The 12,903-nt window shown below is 40.6% G+C and overlaps 1 protein-coding gene across 5 annotated transcripts in view; it reads left to right on the forward strand.

Moving 5' to 3' along the window:
- Positions 1 to 12,903, forward strand: part of ARID1B (AT-rich interaction domain 1B) — a 440,617-nt gene that overhangs the window by 310,025 nt on the left and 117,689 nt on the right. For all 5 annotated transcript variants that reach the window (XM_023206077.3, XM_023206081.3, XM_023206082.3 and 2 more), the window contains one exon: positions 3,749 to 3,992. In XM_023206077.3, the coding sequence (XP_023061845.2) occupies positions 3,749 to 3,992 (244 nt within the window). The remainder of the gene's footprint in view (positions 1 to 3,748; positions 3,993 to 12,903) is intronic.

Raw genomic sequence — 12,903 nt, forward strand, 5'->3', positions numbered from 1 at the left:
GTTCTGAGTGAGGTCAGACACTGAAAACCCAACTTAATAGCAAGATTTCACCAAATCACATGATGATAGCAAAATGGTGATTTTACTGTGCGTGAGAGTCCGTGAAGTCATTGCCTTGCCAATCACCCCATCACAAAAAGAGGACTGATTTAGGGAATGCCGTAGGGCAGGGGGACTCACCTAGCCCCTTAAAAGGACTGCCTGCAATTACCTCACCTGCCAGCTTTCCAGCAAGATAAATGGAAGCACTGTAGCTTGAAGGTGCCTTGGTTAGAATGAGATGCAGTAAGGTCTCTCTGTTCTTTACAGGCATCATAGATCTGATAGTACTTATAAAAGAAGAATAGAGTTGGTGCCCTGCTGACTAAATTGTCGTCTAGAGGAGTATTAGTTACAGAGCTTCTTTGTTAACTAGGCTGAATACTTAAACCACTGTTGAACTTCTTTTATTAGCATGTTTTAAGATAGCTCTACATACAGATACCCTAACTATCTGCAGGGCGGGAATATTTCTGGATAATTTACATATAAAAGTTGCGTGAGTGTGTAACAGTGATATAATAATTATATCTCTTTATTACTCTTCTGTTACACTGAGGTCTAGTGAGCACTGAAATTCTGATGACACGTGAACACAAAGAAAGCCACCGTTTTTATATTTTTCTCTTGATACTTCCTTGATCAGCTTGTTGAATAACAGAAATGTTTTTGATGCCTTTGCAGCCTGAGTGAAGCTCTCTTAATACCCATCTGAGTCACTTTTTCAACCATAATATGGAATTTTAAGGGAGAATGGGGACGAAACTTGTAGGTTGTGCAGAGAATTACAAGAACTTCAAAGTAAAATTTCAGATTTTATGATGAGAGATTTGCATAAAATTATTTAACTACAATAGATGATTTTTCAAAAATTAAATCTGATTTGTCCTTTCTATGTTTAACTTCATATATAATACGGGATTTTATATCTAGTTATCTACCAGATTTTTTCTTTGGAGAAAAATGAAAAGCATATTTCCTGCCCGATGGCTGTTGTCTGACTACCCCTTGGTTATCAGTCATCACGTGTGATGGGCACTGTCAGGGGCTGGACGTGGACACCATCACCCATCCTGGGTTTTCATGATCCCTTCAAAAAGAGTAAGATTATATGGAGTTGTCACTCAGTATTTTTCTGAGGGATGTAGTAATGGAGTAAGTTCCTGTTCCTGTTAAAGCTTGTACCAGCCATGATGATGGTAAAGTTACTGTGTGGTTCAGCTGCGGCCTGTCCTAATTCCTGTTTTTTCCCCAAGGAATAGGCAAAGGCAATAGAGACCGTGTGAGTACACATGGTTCTTTAAATCAGGGGTCAGCAAGCTTTTTCCTTTAAGGGCCAGAGAGTCAATATTTTCACCTTTGCAGCCCCCATGGTCTCTGTCAAGACTTCTGTTGTTAAGCCCGGTAATCAAGTTAAATATAAAGTTTCACCAGCTGAATATGTACAGAACTGTGCATCTCACGTGCCCTTACATTTCTGCTAATCATAAGGATTAGCATAAATGTTTACATACCTTTGAATTCTAACAATCAGATGGAATTCACTTAATTTTATTTTGGATTTTTTCTGAGACTGGGTCTCACTGTGTCACCTAGGCTGGAGTGCAGTGGCTCCTCACAGGTGCCCTTGTCACTCACTGTAGCCTTGAACTCCTGGGCTCAAGCACTCCTCCTGCCTCAGCCTCCCAAGTAGCTGGGACCACAGGCTGCTCCACCACACCAGGCTTCCGTTTTGGAGATTTGATGAACTCTTTCTAGGGGAGCTATTTTCAGTCTGCTCTGTTCCTGTTCTGTTGTTTCCCATAAGCAGTCATTGGACATTGAAGATTTTGTGGAATGAAGACGTTTTCTGTTTTACTTAGAAAGACGTTTTTCTTCTTAGCAGAAGACATTTTGTTTTTCTGTAGCATTTCTCTTTTTGATTAGGTTCTGTCAGCTATACTTTAGAATATGGTTTTTAAAGAGAAGTTAATTATATGCTATAACAGATGATCAACAGTTAAACTAAACTGTCCAGGGTACTAGGATCCTAATCCTGAGTTTGCTTCGTGACGTTTCAGGGTGCCCTGAAGAGCTCTAACCAGCTCTGCTTTCCCTTGCTTTTTTTCGTACTTGCTGGTCTAGGTTTACTCTTAGAATCTTAGCATCTTCCTCTACCAGATTCTAAAGCCCTATTCTCAGAAGTCCCAGTTGTAAGCAGTGAGGTAAAATTTAACATTGATAAAATGTAGAGGGTGGAGATCTATTAGGATTGAATATGCCTTGGAAACAGTAGCATAACCAGATATTTGTGATTCCATTCTATGGTACGTAGTCTTCAATTATCAGGACAAGTATCTTTTATGCTGTAACTAGCCCTGAGAACTCGCTGGCACCTCGCTCGGTCGGTGATCTGGGAGTCCAGTTATTGCAGTGGGGATGCACTGAGCACCTGCTGATGGGACCTCCATGGGAGCTGGGGAGGCGGGGCAGACCAGTGATGCAGGCTGAAGTAAAGGCTTTGTCTGCGTCCCCTTCTGTTGACAGAGCTGAAGACAGTTTCTTCTTCCTCCTCTCTCGTCTTCCCCTTTTTGTCTTTAGCACCTGCAGACCATCCTCAGTAACGTAACCTTCAACAGTAATTTGGACTCTCTGAGCTTCCTTTTTTTTGTACCTGTATCAATGGAGATTTTAATCACTGCCTCAGAGAGTACGGCGATAAAACGTAGATGGCAATGACAGTGTAAAATTGGTATTAAAAAGTAAGGTATAACATTAGGACCCATTTCTGCCAACAAAACTTCTAAGAGATTTATTTTCACAATACCATGTATAAATACACACATTATTATCTTCTTTTAATGCCACTTTATTGTAAGAATTTCTCAGCCAGGCACAGTGGCTCATGCCAGTAATCCCAGCACTTTGGGAGGCCACGGCAGGCAGATTGCCTGAGGTCAGGAGTTCGAGACCAGCCTGGCCAACATGATGATACCCCATCTCTACTGAAAATACAAAAATTAGCCGGGTGTGGTGGCAGGCGCCTGTAACCCCAGCTACTCGGGAGGCTGAGGCAGGAGAATCGCTTGAACCCAGGAGGCGGAGGTTGCAGTGAGCCAAGATCACACCACTGCACTCCAGCCTGGGCAACAAGAGTGAGACTTCATCACTATATGTGTGTGTGTGTGTGTGTTTGTGTGTGTGTGTGTGTCTGTGTGTGTATTTCTCATCACAAAGTTTGGTTAAAATTGTGACTGCTATTACATTAGCATATCCTGGTTTGAAATTCACATAGTCCACCAATGTCAAATTCTGAAAAAAAGGACTCAAAGCCTGTAGTTTTTTACTTTATGATGTAATCATTTAAGAACCAGGCATTCCATTCCTATGGTAAGTCACCAGGCAGAGTGCTGTGTGTCTTGTGTGGCACTTTGAACAGGTCTAATGGACTCGGTGCTGACAGCTGAAGGGCAAACTGTATGAGGATGGTTTTATCAAAGAGAAGTACAACTGTACTCATTTTTTAGGAGAGAGGCAAGATCGTCGTATTGGTTCAACTTACAAACGACCTCATTAAAATCTAATAAAAAGTGGCCATGCTTTGAATTTTGGGTTGTAACCCAGAAAACTTTCATCTCTGAAGGGGACATCGTTATCATTATCAAGTCGTCTTTTGATGAGATATTCATCCAAACATGTCACTCTATAAATACATCTTTTCCTTTCTTAGGATCTGTCTGGCTCCATTGATGACCTCCCCACGGGAACGGAAGCAACTTTGAGCTCAGCAGTCAGTGCATCCGGGTCCACGAGCAGCCAAGGGGATCAGAGCAACCCGGCGCAGTCGCCTTTCTCCCCACATGCGTCGCCTCATCTCTCCAGCATCCCGGGGGGCCCATCTCCCTCTCCTGTGGGCTCTCCTGTAGGAAGCAACCAGTCTCGATCTGGCCCAATCTCTCCTGCAAGTATCCCAGGTATTTACTTTCCTAATAATTATTGTTTTACTTTGTGATAAAGAGAGATCTCATGTTCATCAACAGCAACTCACATTTCATTACTTTACTATTTAAAAACCTAGTGGCCACGTATTAAGAGTATAACTGAATTCTCACCAAGGCATATGAGAGTCCCAGTTCCTGAAGAAATTCAACAGGTGATTATAACTACCCCTTTAATAAAATGACCAATTACGTTGTTATTTTCAATTTGCATATTTACTTTTAACTTATGCCAGAAACAGGATATTATTTATCCTCTTAGCATATGTTTTGTAATGATTCTGTTACATCAGATCTTCTGTTGATGAGTGCCACCAAAGTGAGATTGTTGGTGAGGATCGGCCTTATATTTTTTTGGTTCTATTTAATACTTGCCACAGCATTTACTTTCTAAAACATTTCCACCGTCTATACTTACCAGTGTCTGATCACATCCAGGCAATGGTTGTTTCTTGAGCATGGTCGAGGCATTCTTACTGATACAAACTCGTGCCTTCTCTTTGACACAAGGAGGCCATGTTCTGGTTAACTCCATGTTATTTCACTTGTCTTGCATCACCTCTATCTTCTGCTCCCTTTATTATGTTCTCAAGGCTATTTATTTATTTGGTTATTTATTTGTCGGTTACTTCATCCTCATCCAGCTTTCTTATATCAAACTTCATCCATTCAAATCTATCACGCAACTAGCTTTCCTTTATCACCAAACCAGATAATGTGTTCTATCCTTCCAAAATTGTGGGCATTAGTTTGTGCTTTTTAACATTTCACCTCCTTTATATTTAAAAAAAAAGTATATTGTGGAATGTTTAGAATATTACACATATATATCTCTAAATAAAATAACATATATAGCACGCCAGTTTGAAACATTAACTATCAAATAAACATTCATGAATTCACCATCTGGTTTAAGAATTAGAGTATCATAATGCCATTGTGTCTACCTGTATATTTCTTCCTTATCTCAAGCTCTATACCTCTCCCTCACTTCAAATATCCTTTGAATCTTTTTAAAACATTGTTCTTTTCGTTTTTTGATTTTTGGGTTTTTTTCTAAGAATTTTATTGCAAACATTCATAGATACATATATTGTTTTATTAAGTTTTTAGCTTTACAGAAATATATTATATTTGGAATGACTATAATTTATCATCCAAGTTGAGACACTTTTGGGCATGCAAAGGGCTACTATTAACAATTACAGTAGGACAGCGCCATAAACCAGAAGGTCTTGGGCAAATCAGATAATATGGTCACCCCACTCATAGTGTATGCTAAAATTTGCTTTTTTTAACTAAACGTTGTGTTTCTAAGATTCATCTGTAATTTGATATAGGTATACACTCAGTACATTTTGATTAAAGCATTTCGATGTTATCTTTCTTTCAAAAATGTTTGTTTGTCCTCACAGTGTTTGTAATAACCTGGACTTATCTGCTGCTTTTCACTTTTTAATGCTATGAATACGCTATAGTCTAGAATTTTTAACACAGTTTTTGGTGTTGACATGGTTTGTGAGATGTCACCTACCTAAATGTTGGAAAGTTATATGTAAAATATTGCATTACTCAAAGAGCTCACTCTTTCATTCTAAATGGAGTCAAAAGGACTTTTTCTAAAAACCTAAATGAAAACTTTCTTGAGGTATAAAGACACAATGGTTTTAAATCTTAAATTCCTGACATGAGTAGTTAGCCATCCGAAGATTTTCCACGTCTCTCATTTCAAATGGGGATTTCTAAACTTGTACTTTCATTGTTGGATTTTGATGCAATACAGAACATAAAACCCAACAGAAAACCTTGCTTCGGGTACGTGATCCTGGGTGTCAGGTGTTACATTATATAGTATTTTACAGAGGAGGTAGCTCAGCAAATTCAACTGGCATCAGAATCTGTGGTTTAGTTGGTTTGCACAGAGTAAAAGCTGGTGAGTGGGTTATACACCATCACAAAGGATGCCCATTCTTCACAGTGACTGCAGATGTGTGCGGGCAGAGAGCACAAGGACCTCACTACCATTTCTCCCTAACTCCTAGAAAGCTTTCCACTTTCTTGGATATGTCATTTAAAGTATATAGTTTGTTTTTTAAACCTGTGTCAGAAACCCTAACCACCATATTGCTTCACTGTACTATTACAAATCAGCTCCTCTGTAGCCGACATCTATATGGTGCTTGGTAAATCTCTTCAATGACATTTAGTACCCGGAAGAAATTAGGCAGCAAAAGCTCCATCTTTTTTTTGGTGGGATATTCTTCAAGTAAATTCTTAACTGTCTACTAAACGTGAAGCTACATGGGATCAGATTATATAAATATGACAAAGAGAACATTTCTTAGTGTATTCTCCATGGAGTAACCTCTTAGAAAATCTGATAAGCAGTTTTGGCATTTGTTCACCTTTCTTCCAAGTGGAAGTACAAACATTTGTACTGGATGGACTTTCATAATGATCTGATACTAGCCACACAACTTGAAGAAGCTTCTAAGCCTTTCTGTGCCTCAGCTTCTGCATCTGTAAAGATGATGACGCTACCTCACAGGGGAAATGCAAAGATTAAATGTGTCACTGCACATGAGACAGGTACAGGCTGAGCACTCAGTGCTTGTTGATTCTTGCGATGTTATGTTCACTATTATGGATATTACTCAAACTGAGACTGACAATTACTGTCCAGAGCTGTACAGTTGATTTAGGCAGCAGGTCTTCTGGTTCTTAATCCAGTGTTGTTTTTGTGCAATTCAGAAGACATGTATGTTGTTCCCAGTGATGACTTGGTATGTTTGCTGAGGTAGTTCAGTAGGACTGCTAGAGCCAGCTATGAAAGCAAAATATATTTTCACAAAGTTGAACTCAGTTTTCTTCTCGGGAAAAAAAAAAAAAAGGTCCACGTTCCTCTTCTTGGGTGTTGAGCCTGAAAAGGTTAAGAGGAAGACCAGAAAACAAGAGATAGAAGTAACTGTACCCCAGAGATTAACAGAATTTCTACTGTTGTCTCTGCACATGAAAATTTTAGCTGGACACTTACCCCCTGCTTCAGTGAGGCAAACTGATTTATGCTAGACTGCCTGCCTGCCACACAGAAAAGTTAACATGAGATGCAGTATAAAATCCTGGATTATTTTCCCTCTTTCTGCCTGTGCGGAGGCCACATCAGCTAACTGAGCAGCACTTCGCGCCCAGTGGTCCCTGCCAGGGCTGCTGTACACACTTCAACAGGTTGCTCATTGTACAGGGTCTGAGTGGTGAATGGGAGTTCACATCTACCTGCCCTCTTGTGGGAAGGGGCACCATTTTCTCATTCATACAGAGGAGCCAGGTTACCCTCAGTAACCTTGTCCTAGACCTTCGGGGAGTAGTCCATGGCTTCAGTCCAGGTAATACCCATTTCTCTTCACTCTGTTCCCACAGCTAAGCCTAGGGGCACTCAAATGTCAGTTTTCGATAACTTCATCAAACATTTTATATGCAGCTATTTTAATGGAATTTACTCAATGCTCATGACAGGTTTTTGTTGGGGAAAAAAATGATTGTCTTCTATTTCCATTTCCCTCCACCTAGGCACTCTGTCCTTTTTAATTTTTTAAATTATTTCCCCAAGATTCGTATCCTTATTCTCTGAGAAGTATTAAATATATCGAGTTACCCAACTTGCATTATGTTATATGTTTGTGTGAACTTGGTCATAGGTAATAAAACCACATTTTGGAGATGATCATAAAGTTTGTCTTTGCTTTTTGTTTTACATTTACTTTTACCTAAATGCAAATACACCTTCCTTTAGAGAATAATGAGGCCCATCTCCCTCCTCCTTTTTCCATCTCTACTCCTTGTATTTAAATGGTGTGGATCTGTACATCAGATCCCAAGCTCATATGCAGTCCACCTTCTTTTGGTTCTGAGTCTGCCAGTGAAGCATGCATGCCATGTAGAGATGACATGCTTTCCCAGGCATGATACTCAGACTGTCAAGCTATCTGTTAGGAATTTCCCTTTATTTTTCTATATGTAGTCTTTTGTTTTCTTCCTGTCCCCTTCCTTCCTCTTATTCCCAGCACCCTCTTATGTTTGGCCTCTCTTCTCTCCTGTTGCCTCCTGCTATATCTCACCACCTCCTCTCCATGTCTCACAGACCGGCTCTTTCAATCATTGTCTCTCCAACAAGTCACTGTAAAATGTGCAGCTGTTATGTAGCTGATAGCTAGGATGAAGTAAAGCCAAATGTTGCAGGGGATTCTTCCTGATGTTGCTTTCCTAGGATTTGTTGAAAAAGAACAATCATTTTTCTCCATCTCTACCCTGGTAAATGTAATTGACAGCTAATGAGAAGTATCACAGAGGTAGATAAACGAAGCCCAGTAAAGCATCCCAAGTGGCTGATTCTGTTTCTTGCCTGTTAAACTCTTCCTCCACTCACTGCAGATTTGCCCTCCTGTCTTGCTGCCTCACAAACATTGTGAGTGTCATGGGAACCACTACTATGATACACTGGTACAACACTGCCCCACCACATCCCTAACTCAGCGGGGCTTTTCCTCCTGCATTCTTTGGAGAAGCAGGATGGAGATTTTTTATGTTAAGTAGCCACATGAATTCTCTCCCTTTGTTTGCACATTCCTGGGCTCCAGCATTGCAGCTCTCTATAGTTAGAAGGTAAGAATTCAGGCCTGCTTGTTGACTCTAAACAAGCGTTTGAGAACAGAAACACAAACACTATACTCTCCCTCCAGTGCCATTACAAATTTTCTTGTTTTTTACATTCTCTCTCCTCTTCTTACTGATGTATTTATATTTAGAGACAGAAATGAAATAGCTCCATCTTTGTAATTGGCAGTGTGTATTCATATACTATACATTTAAATTAAGCAGATGTAATGTCAGGTACAGTTAATTCTGAAATGTACGATATTAGACATAATGCTGATATTCTAGTAAATGATCCCATCACGTTGCACTTACGCTGCTTCTTGGGTTACATCCTAGCGTTTTTCACTTTGGCGTAAGGAGGGCTGCCACGTTTTGGATGTGTATTGAACAGGTCGTGGGCCTTAGGCTGGGCCTGATTGCCCCTAATGCATGGTGGAAGCTGACTCAGCACAGCCTCTGAATGCACCGCTGTTGCCAGAAGATTCTGCAGATGTTAATTTCACTTGTCTTGCCTCCAGAGCCAGCCATTCCGGTTTACTAACAAAGCAAAAATGTAAATAAGCCAAACTTTACAATTTTTTATTTTATTGGCCAGAGGCTTTTGTCAGCTTTTCCTCCATGTGCTGTGAGCAGTGGCAGCATTTAAATATTGAGAAGAGGGAGCTTACCATGGGGTGAGGAATGGACAGGCAGGTGTTAACTGTTCATAGCCTGGCTGGCACTTTTGTTTATACAACTAAGCTCATCTGTTTTTTTTAATGAAGATCTAAGGATAATAACTGAAAATTCCTGAATAGACTGTTCCCCATTCTTTTTTTGGCATTAGGCATTTGGTATTTGTACCAAGTCCAGTGTAAGTAGAGTTAACTCACTTTGATCTGGCAGCAGAAGGCCACTGATCATAATAGATTAGGGTCAAAAATACAAAATTAGGTCTTCACGCTAGCAGATAATAAGGAGCTATTTGTTTTCATGACTGTTATTCTTCTTGCCTCGTACTAGGTAAGACTAATCAAAGGCAACATCATCCTAGCTGTCACAGACAGAAACAAAATAGAGTTGCATCAAATATGAAAGTGGAACCCGTTGTCTTTTTACATTCCGTGCTTCGTTGTTTGGAGCCAGCCACTCACCTGCCGCCTGGCCTCTGGACAAACTACCCGCTGGTTGGCTGGGTGTGACGGATGGGTCAGGGCGGCTTCAGAGCTGAGACTGTGAAGCCAGGAGGCCCAGGTCGGGAGGAATCTCACTCACCTTCCAGGAGCTGCCTTCACTGCTCCCATCTTTTTCTACTGATACCTCCCCTCCCCTTCTCCCTCTCCAGCCAGCTGCGCTTCACCCCACTCCAGTGATCACCTCTGCACATGTGCCTCCCACCTAGGGTAGCCACCTCCAGGAGCCCCTCCACAGCGCACAGCATGTGGTGCCCCGCACCCTTCTGCTAATGTCAACTCATACCCAGCCAATAACTTCAGTCTCTGTCCTTTGAAAAGGATCACAGATGTGACGAGCCTGAAGAAATCGCTTGGTCAGAGCTCATCCTCCTACACCACCAAGCACCAGTTCCTCTTTAGTGGAGCCTGATTCTCTGCAGCTTTCTCGTGGCCATTCCTAGAGGGCGAGAGATGCATCCAGCGTACCAACCAGCCATGATGAATCTGTGCCCCTCAGGAAAATCTCAGACACAAAAAGCATGAGTTCTAGAAAGGGTGGCACGTATTGGATTAAATATGGAAAAGAACTGTTTGGCAGCACTGGGGTATATTTAGAGCTCTTCTGTGTGAGTGCTCACCCAGTCCTACCCTTCAGCAAGCGAGAGCTAAGTAGATTTCTCTACCAGCCGATATAGCTGCAGATCCAAACAAGAAGATATTCTGGTCAAAAAACTAATTTTCTTGCTTAATTTGACATTCAAACAAGCAGAATCTGGAAGGATGCTATAATGGGAAAGAGAAAAATGAATCTCAGTTAGGAGTTAGTCATAGGCCAGAGTGAACAGGAAGGATTCCAGTGAGAGGAAATGATGGCTCCTGGTCTAATTTGTCAAGATTAATACCTATCAGATGAACAATGGAGGATGCAAACCAGTGTCTCTTTCATTTAACCCATTTCTCCTGGAGTTCTAGATCTCTTAGGGCTCAAGCCCATCCTAAGTAAATAAACTTTCTACTTTTTAATTTGGCCTTAATGAAACTCAGGGTAAAAAAGCATGAGTTTATTTCTATATGTAAATAGTTCTTAGCCAGTGTCCTTTCATGATAACATTAGCAGTAGACCCTCTAAAATGGCATTTTGTGTCCTGACAGAAATTTTTTATCTGAAAGTCTGCGTAATCACCTTACCTAATAATCTTATTTTTAAATATCTATCAAATGTTCCTTTTTGGTTTCACTGGAGGTGGAAATCCTGCAACAGCTTGTTGCAAGGAAGGTGCATGCTGCTTATTGGCAGGCCAAGGAGAAAAAAAAAATTAACACAAAATGCCATTGATATATCCATGTTTTTAATCTGTGGCAGCACAGAAAACCAATTCAGCGGTTCTACAAACCAAAGAGAACTTAAGCCAGTATTTTTTTCCCTGACAAAGTAAAATATTTGGGTGTTACACAAAACTATTTCCATTCCTTCCAGATGCTGCTTAGCAATAGTTAAGAAAGCAAATTGTATATTTTGTCTCTTTGAGAGACGGGGTTGCGTCGCTGTATGGCTTAGTTATTGGTAGTGTGATACTGAACCTCCCACTTTAAGATAACAGCTTTAAAATTCAGGCCAAGGTCCTAGTTATGGAAACTCAGCGAGTCCATGGGTCATGAATATTCTCAGCGCTGTTTCTAGAGGGCATGCCCCATTGCTGTCTGGCTGCCCCAGTGTTCTGAGCTACTCTTCTCCTTCAGAGGTCACTCCAGACCCCAAGTCAGGTATTCTGATAGATGGGGAATGAGTATTGTTTTCTTCAAAAGCACAGATCTTCTCAATCTTTCATTCCAACAAACCTCAAATGAAGCCTTTTCCCCCTCTTCTTTCTCCCACGTTCAGAAATAAGAAAACATTAGACATTTATCAAAATACAAATTCCCACTTAGTTGTGCTCCCTCCCTCTCTTAATTAAAAAAAAAGTTGGATAACTCAGTTTAAATTATCCTGTCAGTTTCCATTCCCTTTCTCTATTTTTCTGTGTATGAAAGTACAAGAAAGCGTGTGTCACCAAGGCAATATTATGTGCCTTTTTCTTGCTCTGCAATCTCAGCAGTGACTCATGTGTTTTCATGTGTTTCCACTCCCACTTCTCCATTACTTTTTTGCATTGTTTGCTGGAGAAGCACTTCAGACACCTCGTTCTCTGTTTGTTTTCACTCTTGAGCCGAGTAGGCCGTCCCTGCTCTGAACCTGTGCTCAGCTGCGTGTCACTGCATCTGGACTCTGCGTGTGCTGCCTCTGTGGAAATGCTGTTGGCATTGACCTGCTGCCTTCTCCCTTCACTGAGAATGAAGATTCAGAATGGAGGGGTACAAAAGCTTTTATGAACTAATTTTAGCCTAGAAGTAAAGCATTTCAGAAATCACTTGAGTACATTTTGGAAAATGGTGGTAAAATGAATAGTACTTAGAGTCAAGATGCTCCTAAAGTTGATTTCACAAACTTCTGGTATATCACCATGTTTCCTAAAAGAGAATAAGTAACAATTGTGTAAGGAACAAAACCATTTTATAGAGAGTGTTAGGTTTATTTCTCAGTCTTCTGATAACCCTGAGGCCAGGATTATTATGATGTGTTGATTGATTATAGCCGTTAAGACTCTTACTAATCAGTTTCATCCCTTATTCTCAATTCACACACTTGCACCTTTGATTTCTCTTCCATAACAGGGTGATATGGGTTGTCGTTGACTAATGAAGAGCAGAATTGGTTTTGGCATGAGACAAACGGAATGCCTTCACCAATCCTAGAATGCATTAATCTTTCATAATCCACATCTGCATGTTTATAAATGATATAACCAGGAATTGTTAATGTTGATATTCTCCCTTCCAAACAGAAAGTGACATAGGAGTTTGTACTTGTAAACTGCATTAAATGCATAAAGCTGAATGCCAAGAGCGTGACCTTGCTGAGCATGCCAAATATATTACTTCATTTGTTGGTTTTAGAAAAGTAGCATGTTGCACTTTGGGTGTTGGATACACCAGGTGATACCCTGTGGAAAGCCAACTAGCCTAATTGTTCATTTTCCTTC

The sequence above is a fragment of the Piliocolobus tephrosceles genome, chromosome 5, assembly GCF_002776525.5.
Source record: "Piliocolobus tephrosceles isolate RC106 chromosome 5, ASM277652v3, whole genome shotgun sequence".
NCBI classification, from domain to species: domain Eukaryota; kingdom Metazoa; phylum Chordata; class Mammalia; order Primates; family Cercopithecidae; genus Piliocolobus; species Piliocolobus tephrosceles.